Below are 14564 nucleotides of genomic sequence, written 5' to 3'. Positions count from 1 at the left end.
TATCTCCAAAGTGGTTTGTCTTGGGCAGAATCCTTTCTCCTAAACTATTTAGATTTCCTTCCATGGCATCATGGTGCCATGGTGCCCCATCATGGGGCAAGACCAGGAACCACCGAAATCTGAAAGCGTTGTTGGTGGAGGGCTTTTGAGCCTAAGAGTCTTGGCATGAACTGTGGGAAGTCAATTCTCAAAAGCAAGCCCCCTTCTTAACACTGTACCTTGCTAGCTGTCTTCTCCCTTCTTCCTCTGCCTCACACACACTCATCTCTCCACCAAGGTCCTGTTCCTGTGCCCCTACGCCACAGCAATCTCTCTCCTCTCATCATTACTGTCTAGGCTACTCATTTGGCTTAAAAAAAGACATGGCGGTGAGGAAGAGTTCTGAAGGTGGAGTCAGAGATTCTGGCTTAACTCTCTCTCTGACATGGACTGGCTGAGTGACTCTGAACCAGTCGCTTCATCTCTATGACCTCCGTTTACTCATTGGGTCAGACCCAATATCTAAAATTATAGTATAGTGACAGACTCAGAGATGAAAGGGTCTTAGAGGTCATTGGCTCCAACTTCTTTATTTTATAGATAAGAAAACCAAGACTCTACAAAGTTAAATGACTTGCCCAGGGTCACAGAGCTAGTAGGTGTCTAAGGATGGATGAGAACTCATGGTGATGAGTATTTCTGATTCTAACTCTGATGCTCTATCTACTGGGCCACCTTGGTGTTCTCTAAGAGAGCTTTTAGTTTTTATTTATTTTATATTTATAATAATTTTATTTTTAATGATTTATTTTAATAACAATATATTTATAATTTTGTTTTGTGTATTTATATAATTATAAACATGATGATTATATAACTTATATTATTTATTATGTTATTAAATTATATTAAAATTATAAAATGTATAATGATTCTATAATAATTACTAAAATCTATAATTACTAATTTTGATGTGTAATAATTTATATAATAATTTGTTTATTCGTAATTTTTCATGTTTATAATAATAAATTATTATTTAGTTATTAAGTTGAACTGAGTTGAACTGAACAAAGATAGAATTGAGGAGATCAGATGATCAAATGATCTTAAAAAATAATCAAATTAAACTATCTTTTCTGAAATGATCATTTTAAATATAAGAATGTAGGGAGGTGGAGAGAAGCAACTTTTAAATGTGAAAAAGAAAAAAGAAAAAAATGCCCCCGAGTGGTATGGGTCCTCAGAGACCCAACCGAGTGTTGGCTTGAAGATGTCCAGCAAGGGGGAACCCATCACCTCCAAGAATGACCTGCTCCACTTTGAGGTAACTGTTAAAAAGTCTTTCCTTAAATTGACTCTTAAATCTAAGTCTACCTATTATTCCTAGTTTCCCCTCCCTGAGGAGGAGCAAAACAAATCTCATTTTTACCCCCCTCAGCTCCTTTGGATCCTTAAAGGCATCCATCTTTTTTCTGCCCATTTCCTTCCCTTCCATGGTCTTTTCTTTCTGAGACTGGATAGACTGAATTCATGTCCCTCTCAGTGCTGAACAGGAAGGCTTTCAGAGACTCAGAGATGACAAGACTTGCCTTGGCTTATTGCAGCTAGGGAGTGGAAGAGCTAGGCCTGGGATCCAGATCTCCCAAATCCTCCCTAATCCACTATTCTTTCCAATGTGTTAAAAATATATATCTATTTACGGTTAGTCCCAAGATTACATTCTTAATGAAATTCGCAAAAACCTTATTAAGTGTGGGCTGTGTAGACCTGACTATTGGGAAAACCAGAGAAGATTTGGTCCTAGACTTTGGGGCATCCACGGCCAGGTTGGGGGACCTTTGAGTGCTGGCTATATGGGGTGGGAAGGTGGGAAAGCCCTAAGCATCACCCCCTTAGCCTCCTGCTGCAGAGTCTCATTTCCAGCACAGGAAGGCTTGGGAGCCAGAACACTCCACTGCCAGGTCTGTATGCTAGTCATTCAAATGGGGGGGGGGGGTGCCAGCCCTGCTACTCATTGCCTATGCCATCCGGGTAAGTGGGGTCATCACACCGACTTTGGGGTGCCTGTTCGGTGAATTAAGAGAGTTAAAGTAGGTGTTCTCTAGGGTGCCTCCCAGTTTTAGGAGCCTTCCCCTTGCTTGGGTAAGAGGGACTGAAACCCCTTAAGAAACATCTTAAGTAGCGACACCTTCCAGAAGGGGAAAAGGGAAGAGTTGAACCTGAAAATCCCATTTTCCTCTTGCCTTGCCTTTCGGGAGTGGGAGCAGACAGTGCTGAAAATAGAAGTCTCCCCATCAGTATTCCTTGATGATAATGGTTTTTATTGCTGTCACTATTAATAAATTAATAAATCCCTGAGCAGTTCTTCCCTCTCCAAGAATCAAATCGCTGGTGGCAGGGGATGCTCTGAATGCACAAATTTGGGGTTTCCTCCTAAGTTCCCAACCTTTCATCCCCAGCCCTGGAGTCCTTGAATTCCTCCCAAATTCACTTTCCTTCTGGTGGCAGCAGGATCGGCTTCTTGGGGTTGGTTTTACACCCCCCCCCCCAACGCTTCTTCTGCCCTTCCCCCATCATTTTGGGAGCAGTCTTTCCAGGGCACAAACGTTATTCTTCTTCCTCTCTCTCTCTCTCTCTCTCTCTCTCTCTCTCTCTCTCTCTCTCTCTCTCTCTCTCTCTCTCTCTCTCTCTCTCTCTCTCTCTCTCTCTCTCTCTCTCTCTCTCTCTCTCTCTCCTTCTCTCCCTCTCCCTCTCCCTCTCCCTCTCCCTCTCTCCCTCCCTCTGCAGAGAGACCAGTTCTGTGGCCAAGGTGGCTTTTCATCCTGCTCCAGCCTGTCACTCAGGAAGGAGGCATCCGATTTTCCCCGGCCCTGCAAATCATATCCCCTCGACCCGCCCAGGTCCAATCAAGGGCTGGGATGAAGAATTGGAACTTTTCCTCGTCTCCGCCCCCCCACCCCCCACCCCCAGCCCTCTGGAGCATCCTCACCCCGGGAAAGCTCAGACGTTCCAGCCTAAGGTTTTCAGAACCAACAGACGAAGCCACCTCCCAGTGGCAACGAGAGGAGCATCGAACTCAGAGCCAAGCGCGCTAGTGAACCACACTGGAACTTGTTCCCGAGTTTTCCAATAAATGATAGGGTTCGGGGGATACTGCGAACGGGATGGTCCAAAGCGCATGGAGCTGCGCGGCCTCGCTCTGCTGGGCTTGGGGGCAGGTGTCGGGCAGGTCCGGCCCTCCGTGGCCTCCTGGGGGCGGCCCCTTCCCCCCCCTGCCCCTCGGCCGCCTCTTGGTCCCCTGGAGGAGCCGCGGGAGAGAAGGGAGGAGGGATCCCCAAGGCAGAACAAAGGGCTGCGGCTTACCTGTACTGGAATGTCATGTTGGTGATTTTAATCTTGATCTCCTCTCCGTGGCGATGCTCCCCAGTCATTTCAAAGAGTTTATTAGCCATTTTCTCATAAACTTTGGCATTCCGCTTAGTTTGTTTCAATTCATCAAAAAATTCTTCCCAGACCAGCATTAAGCCTCTCATCTCAGCGTCCGTCCAGTTTCTGGCCCTCCTGTGTTTCTCAGTCTGAGGAGAAACAATATAACTAGGGATTTCTGCTGCGGCCATGGCTGATTGACCTAAAAGGGTTTTTAAAAGAGGACACTTAATAGAGGCAGAATTTGGAGCCCGGCTTTGGGTCGTGCACGACGTACAGAAGTGGGCAAAGCATTTGAATGACAACAGCCCATGTGAAACCTTTTTGCAACAGCTTGAAGCTTGAGTGCACAAAATGGGGCCTACATCTGACAGGCAGGAATTTAGTTAAAAGCTTTTAAACAGGGAAACGTCATTTTGATGTCACGTTTCCATAGCAACAGAGCAACTGCATAAGCTACAACAACAAAAACCTTTTAACTGAAAGCCAAAGAATCAGGACAGAGTTGACGGGCCATCAATATTAAAGCTTTTAAACACTTTTAAAAGGTTTAACCAAAAAAAGGATCCGTGTAGCCTTTGGAGAAGCTCCTTTTAAGTGGCGACTTCTTTTTTGCACTCCTCTTACCTTTGGGGCTCATGGTCTTCTCCTAGGGGGTCGTGCTCCTGCGTGGGCTTTTAAGTTGTCTCTTGACAGACTCTCTAGGAGGCAAAGGAGGAGTCCGAGACTCTTCCAGACCCTCTTCCGCCCATTGGCGACAAGAGAAAAGCTCTGTGCGCCTCTGAAGAGGAAAAGGAGGCATCTCCCTACGCCTGGAGCTGGGGAGAAAGTGGCCGCGGGGGCCGCCGGCCCGAGCCACCACTCCCCGGGACTTGGAATCTCAGGTAAGGAACTGTGACTCTCTGGCTGCACCTCACTGAGGAGTTTCTTCCTCTGTCAAAACTAAGCAGACGCAGGAGATGATTTCCCCTGGAGCCTTAAGTTCTAGCCACTTTCTGGGCCTTGCACACTGGGGTTTTCCACCCAGGCATCCATAGATGTCATTTCTGGAAGAGGGGGTGACCCAGCGAGATGAGAGCCCAAGCTGAAGGCCTGCTGAGGCTAAAAGACAGAGACATTGAAATGTAAAAAGAAAAGCCTTCAGATGCAAAGTAGACATTCCACACTCCAGTGGAGGCTTGAATAGCTCAATTGCATATGAAGGGGCCAATGAGACAATGAACTTGCCTCCGGGGCATAGGCGGCTTTGTCCCTTGCCACTCATCAACATAAGATTCCCAAAGGAGCATGGGAGGTGAAACTAACTGAATTGAATCTAATCACCGTAAGGCAAAGTGGAGTGGCTTACTCTGGAAAGGGTCTTTTGAGCCAAGGAGCAAAGAAGGGGGGGCAGGAGGGAGCAAGAAAAGGCTACGGTTCTCTTCTGTATTATTCTTTTTTTAAATTTATTTTTATTTCCGTCCTTCTCTTTTATAGGGATTTTGACAAATACAGGACCAGAGTTTGGCTCACCCTAATCTACAAAAGTCTAAGGTTTTCCTTCTCTTTCATATTTATTATTTATTTATTTATATTTCTTTACTTCTCTTTTATAGGGATTGACAAATACAGGACCAGAGTTTGGCTCACCCTAACCTACAAAAGCCTAAGGTTTTCCTTCTCTTTTATATTTATTATTTATTTAGATTTCTTTACTTCTCTTTTATAAGGATTGACAAATAATACGGGACCAGAGTTTGACTCACCCTAACCTACAAAAGCCTAAGGTTTTCCTTCTCTTTTATATTTATTATTTATTTATTTAGCTTTGATTCTTTCCTTCTCTTTTATAGGGATTGACAAATAATACAGGACTAGAGTTTGGCTCACCCTAACCTACAAGAACCTAAGGTTTTCCTTCTCTTTTATACTTATTGGTATTTATTTATTTTTATTTCCTTTCTTCTCTTTTATGGATATTTTGACAAATAAAAGCTTCAGCGGAACAGGCAGAAGAAACCAACAAGAAGGTTCAACGGCTAAGATGGCGATGCAGCAAGGCACTGTGGAGTGCTCAGGGCATGTTGGAGCACAAAAGACAACACGGCCACCCAATGCAGCTGAGGAAGTCTCCAGGTGTAATGACTTTTTGTGCCAATGGACCCAGGCTTCCAACACCGAGAGAGTGGGACTGTCTCTGTGCATCGACTTTTCCACTTAAATCTTCATGCACAGGTGTCTTTGTGCACAAAAACGCACAAAGACAATCGTCATCCTCGAGAGACAACAAACAACAATGACAGGATCAGAGTTTGGTTTGCTCTAACCTACAAGAGCCAAAGGTTTTCCTTCTCTTTTATATTATTTATTTATTTCTAATTCTTCCTTTCTCTTTTATAAGGTTTGACAAATAATACAGGACCAGATTTTGGCTCACCCTAACCTAAAAGTTGTTTTCCTGGAGTCAGCTCAAGAAAGAACTGGCCAAGGTAAAGATGGGGGCAGGGGGGGAACTCTGCCTTTTGGAGAGTGAATACCCAGAAGCCATTAAGAAATTGGGATGGGATGAGAAATGTTCACAAGTATTTAAAGATTTTATCTACTATCCCACGTGGGCAGTCAAGTTCTGTTGACAATGATCCATTGTTCCCAGCCCTGCCTGACAGTCAGGGTTGGGGAAGGCTCTGTTTCTGGAACGTTTGTACTTCTACTTGCAAACTGGCAAACACTGGCTATCTTGGGGAGGAAGCTGAGATGCAAGGACCTCTTTTGCAGCCATGAATGGATCCAAAGTTGAAGCCATTTGTTGATGGCCAGCGATCAGCCCATGGCCTTATTACTACCTTGACACCATTAATAAACCCGTATTAATTCTTTGTCCTGATTTTTGTCTGGTTGATCATGGTAAAAGTCCAAAGAGAGAGTTTTCCTCTTAACTGCACCAAGGAGTCTTCCTATCTTAGAAACCTCCTGCCTCACCAGGATATTTTGTTCACAGAGAAAGTGTCTCTCTTGGAATAAACCCAATTTTTGGCTACTTTGAGACACCAGGGAGAACAAGTTCTGCCCCAAGGTGCACAGTTCTTCTCCAAATCACCTCACAGCCTTACTCCTATTTCTCAACCTCCCGGAAAAAGTGGCTAAGCAGCCTCACCGGATAGGGTTTTTTTGATTCTGGTAATGCCACCCTCTGGTTTTTTATGCTCCTCCCCTGGGAATCTCTCCGTGGATGTGTCTCTCTTTGTCCCACCAAGTGTCCACCATCAGCTGGTGCTAATTATGTTTTTTAATCTTCTAGCATTACTTTGTGGTTTATTCCCCCGAAGCAAGGGGACCAAGAAGGATCTTGGGAACTTTAGGTTGAGGAATTTCCCAACAGTACCAAATGAGTAATGGTCACAGAAAACCATTGATTCATCTTTAGATACACAAACTGGACTTCTTGGCTTTGAAGTGGGTTATTACTGAGTTTATAGACCATGTATATGGAGATAATTTTCTAGTATGACTAATCCTATATATATGAATATATATAACATATGTATATATAAATTTATATAATGTGATATTATATTATTTATATTTATATATATATATATTTTTTTTTTTTTTAAACCCTTACCTTCTGTCTTGGAGTCAATAATCCAAGGCAGAAGAGTGGTAAGGGCTAGGCAACAGGGGTCAAGTGACTTGCCCAGGGCACAGAGCTGGGAAGTATCTGAGGCCATATTTGAACCTAGGACCTCCCATCTCTAGGCTTGGCTCTCAATCCACCCAGCTACCCAGCTGCCCCCTATATTTTTTTTTAACCCTTACCTGCCATCTTAGGATCAATACTGTATTAGTTCTATGGCAGAAGAGTGGTAAGGGCTGGGCAATGGGGGTTCAGTGACTTGTTCAGGGTCCCAAAGCTAGGAAATATCTGAAGACAGATGTATAGTTGGAAATTCTTGAACCCCTAAAAACTACATTACCCAAAATTCCTTTCTGTATTACCTAGAATCCTTTTCCCTTTTCTTGAGTCCTCACCTTTGCGTGATTGCATTTGAGAAAAACTGTAGCTCCTCTCTTTTCTCTCTCTTCTCTAGCAACTGGGCTGGGTTCAGTTAATTCTTTTACTTTAGTTATTACTAATAAAACTTTAAAACTATAATACTTAGTTACTGAATAGTAATTTTCATCTTTACACAGATTTGGGTCCAGAATCTCTCATGTCTAACTAAGCCTGGCTCCCTATCTACCCTTCATCCCCCTCTATTTTTAACTAGAAGCAAGTTGGATGCTGCCTGCCAGAGATGAGGAGCAGCACGAGCCCACCATGAGTCTGGCATTCATGACCAGCCAGGAAAGCTTGAAGATGCCCTGATCTGTCCTATAGATCTCATGGCATTGAAATGATGGCGATATCCTAGACAGTGCGAGGGAAGGGAATAAGCACGTCTGCAGCACTTTACAGACAGTATCTCTTTTGAACCTCCCAATGACTGAGAGGTACTATCATGATCCCCATTTTACAGGTGAGGATGCTCAGGCAGAAAGAAGTTCAGGGACTTGACAAGAGTAACACCACGCTGCCTCTCGTTAGAGAGACTGACAGAACAAGGTAGCAAAGAGTCTGATAGATGGCAATGCGGATGGAGATGTCCCTGGCGATGGGGACCCACCAGAAAATCTGGGAACTTTGGGGATGACGCAGAGCCGCTTAGAGACTGCCTACTGGGCAGATGGCGGGATTTTAATCTAGCGGCAGCTGCCCAGAGCCACACTGGCCTGCCTAGTCCTGTCTCGTGGCCCCTGTCCAGGGTAGCATCCCCATCCCGTCCAGCCGCAGCCAAGCCCGGGAGCTACCAAGGGACCTATTCAACTGAGCCCAGCAGATGAGCCCAGTCCAGTTCCTTGGAAGGAAAAGACCCTGCTGAGCTGTAATTCCTGCAGAGATACCGAAGCTCTAAGAAAAGCCAACAGCTCGTCTCTCACTAACATCTCCCTCTGCATGGGGTAAATAGGACCTTCTCTATAGAGAAAAGACGTAGAGGAGCTGCCATTCTAGAGTTCTGAACTGCCTTAGCCATGGCTGGTCCCTCCCTGTGCCTCACTCTCATTATATTCTAAGTTTGTCCCATTCTTTACCACCTATTTATGGGAGAATACACTGCTGGTGCTAGGGAGAATGCTTTGTAAGCCACGTTCTTGCCTTGTTATTTGAATAAATGCCTTTATAAAAGAACTCAAGTCTACTGGCTGGTTGTTGAGGGGGAGCAAACTGGTGAAGGCTCATGCTAGGAGGAGAGCCACCCAAAGTATTGCTCCCTAGAACCCTAAAAGTGGGAGCAGCCGTATTTCTGGGTACTCCAACTGGCAGAGCCAACTCCACTTGGATGAATGAGCTCTAAAGGGCTATCATATGCCGGAGTCCATCCAAGATAGAGGGTCCACTTGTGAATTCTCGCCGGTTAGTCTATGTTTTGTATATGTAGTGAGACTTGGGGATTTAGTTGCTGGCAGGAATATCAGTCCAAGGAACCAGGGTAGGGCTTGCCCTGGGTTTCCGTGCAGGCTTGATGATTTATTGGCAATGTGACCTTGGAGAAGTTACTCCTCTCTCTGAACCTCAGTTTCCTCCTCTGTAATGTGAGAATGTTTATCCTCCCTCCCTCAGTAGATTGTCTTAAGGAAAAGGTGGCTATAGTGCCTTAAATAACTATAAAAAAGATTTATGCTGTAAAGTTCCACATTTGATCCTAACGAGGATTCTGAACCAATGCCAGCTGGTTTTCATCCAGTCAGACAAAGGTGGAAGAGCCTTGAGAAACTGATGGATGGCTAGGCTCGCTTCCTGGATGCTAGTACCATGGTGTGCCCTTCTAGTTCCTTCATTGGGGCTCCTTCCAAAGAAAAGGAAAAGCTCACCAAGCATGTAGTGGAACAGACAAAGACTGGGGCTTCCCAATGGCCTCATTGTCTTTCTTCCCTCTGCTGACACTTGACTCTTTGTGACCAAGACATCTCTGAACTGGGCATTCTACAAAATAAATTAAACCCCTCTGGTCTCTGTATGCAAGACATTTCTAATGGAAGATATACACAGGGAGACTTCCTATAAGGCTCCTGAGGACAGAACTAGGATCCATGAATATTTCAACTTATTATAAGGAAGGAATTGCCCAACAGTCAAATGGGTTATCTCAAAAAGGTTTTGAGCTCCCCAGAACCAGTATTCAACGTTTTATCACTCCCCTTTCCATGGTTACAAGTTCTTTTAAAGACAGACTGCCCTGTTTTGTTTTTGTAACCCTAGCATTTAGCACGATGCTTTGCACACAGTACATACTTAATAAGTATTTGTTGAACTGAATATCTCTACTTCATTCAGCCTCCTTGAGTTTTGTTTTGATCCTGGCACTGGCCCTATTTCCACTGGAGACATTCCTTTCCATCTTTGGCACTGCCAGCTTAGAACCCTGTGTCCAAGTTACCAACTTGGGCTACTGTACAACAATTCTGGCATTTAGCCTAAGAGGGACCCTTCCTCCCTTTGCACCCCTTGCAGTGGAACTCTTGGACTCAGCTGATGGTGACATGGTGGAATGAGCTCTGGAGCTCTGGGTCCAGGGCTAGGGTCAAATCCTGCTCAGCTACTAACTCCTGGTATGATGGTGGGCAAGTCCTTCCCCTTTTGAGTCTCCATTTCTTCATCTGTGTAGCATCCCAAGCATATTCACATCTATGAAATATAGATGACTGTATTACTACTGTGTCTCCAAGCATGAGGCTTTACCGATAAGCTTTGTGAAGGTAACCTTGACCTGATCACGAGACCTATTGCCCAACACAAGTCCATTAACATGTTCGGAGACCAGCCCGGGAAAGCGTGGTTATGTCCTACACGCCCAAAAGGTGTTCCCTCTACCTTGCCACCCAATCTTAATTGTCTATACTTTGTGATGTGGTTACTACGTCCTTGGGAGTACCGCCCAAGCAGGACATGAATAAATTCAGAGGCAATCCCATGAACTTCCTCTTGGCCTTTCTCCCTTCCATGGAGCTCCACTGGGCTCCTCAATGACTATGTCTCTCTCTTCTTGACCTTCTCCTTCCCCGAGGCTGGAACCATCTCGGCCTGCATTCTCTATCTTAATCTCCTCAACCACCTTGTATTCCATTATCCTCATTTTCCGCCTTAAGGAAAATCATAGGGGTTGCCTGCCCTATCCAATCACTGATTTGTCCGTGTCTTTCATTTCCACCCTGGTTCTCGGTTCCTACCTCTCCTCGGGTCCCATCACAAAGGTGAGCCCCTTCCCTTGTGGGACCCTGCTGGTCAGGGAAGTCCATTAAGGAAAACCCCACAATCTGCTTAATCAAGAAACTGATCTCTCTGGTCTCTTTCAGCGCCGAACCCTTTGAGACTAAGAAATGGATCCTATCTAGTCAGGGATAATAGCTGATGAGGCACAAGTTGGATGATTTCTGACAGCCTTTTCACACTGAGAATCTATGATTCCAGAAGACGGCCAAACAAGGGTATAAAGCCATCTTAATCCCACTTAACTAAGGTATGGAAATTGAGTTTGGAATGTGCAGTCATATCACAATTAAGTACTGGCCATGGAGTCCCCAGGAAATTAAATTTTCTGGTTAATTCAAGACAAAGCAAAGACCTCTTGGTGTTTCAACATGTTGGCAGTCTCTTAAATGCCTGGGTCTACTCTCCGGATCTGTAGCGGAGCCCAGGGACCATAATATAGCTTTGCTTAGTGAAGATCTCACAGGGCTTTAGGATCATGGCTTTGCTCACAAACTCACCATCCAGATACAGAAATATGTATAAAGAATACCAAAGACTGGATTCAGCATGGATAACCTAGGACTCTATCTGAAACTTTTTTTAAAAATTTAAAACATTTCCAATAGCCAAAGATTCAAGGATTTAGAGCAGAAAAATGGCCTTAGAGGTCATCTGGTCAAATATCATGAGGATAATAAAAGTGAGACTCAGAAAGTGAAGAGGCTTGCTCAAGGTCACCTAGCAAGGGTGCTTTCTCTCTTTTTTCCCCCACCAGTTTTTCATTAAAAGTTTTTTTTTTTAATTCTGAATGACAGACAAAAAACAAACATCATTTCCCCATATAGAGAACAGAAAAAGATTGTATATGAAATTATGAATTAGGTACATAAATTATTTATAAAATTATATAAAGATGTGCAACTTGTTTTATTTTGTTTTTCAGAGTATCTATTCAATTCAACTTTTTAGTTCCAAAGCTGCTTCCCTGCGCTGAACCTCCTCCTGATCTTCTGGATGGTTTTCTGTCTTCCTTTTTTTTGGGGGGGGGGGCATTAGCCATGTCCAAAAATGTAGGTCTCATTCTGAGCCTGTAGAGTCAGGAGGTGGGAAACATGCTGCTTCATCATTCCTCTGGAGTCAAGGTTTGGCCATTGCATTGATCAGAATTCTTAAGTCTTTTCAAATTATTTTCCTTTATAGTATTGTTGTTATTTTACAAACTGTCTTCTGGTGCTAGTCACTTCATATTACAACACTTCATACAACTGGCTTTCTCTGAATAGGTTCCATTCCTTATTTCATGCAGTATAATAATATGTTATTACATTCATAGTTCATAATCTGGTCAGTCATTCTTCATCTGATGAGAATTCACTCCTTTATGGATTGTGTCACCCCTTAGAATGTGAGCTCCTTGAGGGCAGGGGTTGTCTTTCTTTTGGTTCATATTTGCATTTCCAGTGCTTAGCACAATACCTGACCCAAAGTAAGGACTTAATAAATGTGGATTTATTGGGAATCCCTTTATGGCATTGCTGGTTGTATAATTGAAAATCTGTTACCCTAAAAAAAGAACTACATTTCCCAGGAGCCCACTGACTTCCTGTCATTGCAAACTTCCTGTAGACAGAGGATATTAGTGAGTGGGCAGTCCTCTTGGGGTCCTTTCTTGGGCTTGCAGCCAACATGGTGGCAGTGGTAAGCTAAGCACAGGGATTTTAAATGGGCTAATCAGCCATGGGCATGTGGTCTTTATTGTATCCTCTTTATTTCTTGATTTCTAATGATCATTAATAAATCTCCTAAAATTTAATATTTTTATTATTGAGATTTAATTTTAATTCTTACATGGTTATGAGACTTGGAACGTTTTGGTGATTTTGGAGACATCATTATAAATTGCTTTCTGGAATGTTGAATTCCACCAATAGTGCATTACTGTGCTTTTCCCCCCATAAACTTTTGAAAATTGTCATTTTATTTTCTGCCATCTTTTCCCATTTGATGAATGGAAGGTCAGATTTGGTTGAATGCCTATTTCTCTAATTTGGAGATTTTTTTCACACACTTGCTGATATCTTGCTTTTTCTTCTGAGAAGAATTGTGTTCATACTTCAATTCATTGTTTCCCTTAATTTTAGCTTCAGTGATGATGTTTGTACAAAAGTGATGTAACCACATGTCCATTTTTAACTCCTATCATTCTCTCCATGCCTTTTTTCATCATGAACTCTTCCCATAGGCATTCCTGTGAAAGGAAACTCTTTTATTGTTCCTAATTTGTTTATGAGATTTTCTATCTTGTGTATCCATTGGGAGATTATGATATTCAATAGTGTGAAATGCTGAGCTAACCCTAATTTCTAACAGATTGGTTTCTGGCTTTCCCAACAGTTTTTGACAAATGGTGAGTCTTATTATACACGTAGCTGAAGTCTTTGGGCTTATTGAGCATTTCCATGGTGTGCACATGCCTCTGTGTATTATATCAGCTTATTGTTTCACTTACTAATTTTTCTTTTAAAACAGTACCAAATACTTTTGATGATTGCAATTTTATATATTTTGTAATATATACATATATATACATGTATATGTATATATGTGTATATAAATGTGTATGTGTATATATATGTGTATATATATGTGTGTGTGTGTATATATATATTTTTATAGCAGAGTTTTAGAACCGATACTGGTAGACCCTCTACCTTCCTTTTTAAATTTTCATTATATTCCTTGTGATTTTTTATCATTTTCCCCTTTTTGCCTAGATGAATATTGTTATATTTTCTAGCCCTCTTAAATAACCCTTTAGAAGTTGATCAATATCACATGGAATAAAATAATTAGGCTATATTATAATGTTCATTATTCCAACAGGAATCCACTATGAATAATTAATATTTCTTCAATTATTTAGGCCTGTCGTTTTTGAAAAGTGTTTTATAGTTGTATTTGTATCATTTGTGTGTAGAACTGTCAGATAACTTAGACATTCTTTAGTTATTTTTTTAAAACCCTTACCTTCTATCTTAGAATTAATATTGTGTATCAGTTCCAAGGCAGAAGGGCAGTAAGAGCCAGGCAATGGGAGCTAAGTGACTTGTCCAGGGTCACACAGCTAGGAAGTGTCTGAGGCCAGATTTGAATACAGGTCTCTAGACCTATCTCTCAATCCACTGAAACGCCTAGTTGTCCACTCTAGTTATTTTTAATAAAATGTCTGTCTCTTCCTGCTTGGCTTCGTAAGTAATATGCAGAAAGGATAATGTTTTGTTTTATCTTTATTTTATTTTAATAACAAATTTACACCAAAGTTTTCCAAATATATATGATTCGTGTTGTCTCCCTCCTTTCTTCCCTCTCCCCTCCCGGAATGGACAAGCAATTTAATCTGGGTTGTACCTATAAAGGCTAATGTTTTGTATAAGGGTTATTTTATATTCTGCTTCTTTTGCTATTTTTCCCCAATTAATTTTTAGTTGAATCTCTAGAGTTCTCTAAATACACTATCATATCATTTGCAAAAAGCACAGCTGTGTTTACTCTTTGCCTATTATTATTACTACTTGAATTTCATTTTTTTCTTAGCATTTCTAGAGTTCTAATAATATTGGTAATAAATGAAATCCTTGCTTTCCCTCTGATCTTACTAGAAAGAACTTTGGCTAGTATTTATTCATTACAAATAATGTTAGCACTTGTTTTCGATCTATACTATTTAATATAACATGGAAATTCATTTATTCTAATGATTTTTAATGAAATAAGTATTGTCTTTTGACAGGAACCTATTGATATAATCATGTGATTTTTAAAACATTAATATGGTCCTTTCTGCTTATAGTTTTCCTAGAACTGAACCAACTCTGCATTCCTAGCATAA

At 42.1% G+C, this 14564-nt stretch overlaps 1 protein-coding gene across 5 annotated transcripts in view; it reads right to left on the bottom strand.

The window, feature by feature from the left end:
• The window catches only part of MSANTD1 (Myb/SANT DNA binding domain containing 1), a 77522-nt gene that overhangs the window by 34583 nt on the left and 28375 nt on the right, over positions 1-14564 (bottom strand). For 3 of the 5 annotated variants that reach the window (XM_007496812.3, XM_007496811.3, XM_007496816.3), the window contains exon 3: positions 3346-3610. In XM_007496812.3, coding sequence (XP_007496874.1) covers positions 3346-3610 — 265 coding nt within the window. Of the gene's footprint in view, positions 1-3345; positions 3611-4035; positions 5151-14564 lie in introns of those variants that run through there. The other 2 variants (XM_007496813.3, XM_007496814.2) reach the window with 2 other exon arrangements.

The sequence above is a fragment of the Monodelphis domestica genome, chromosome 6 (assembly GCF_027887165.1).
Source record: "Monodelphis domestica isolate mMonDom1 chromosome 6, mMonDom1.pri, whole genome shotgun sequence".
NCBI classification, from domain to species: Eukaryota; Metazoa; Chordata; class Mammalia; order Didelphimorphia; family Didelphidae; genus Monodelphis; species Monodelphis domestica.
This window is presented reverse-complemented; position numbering and strand designations above follow the sequence as displayed.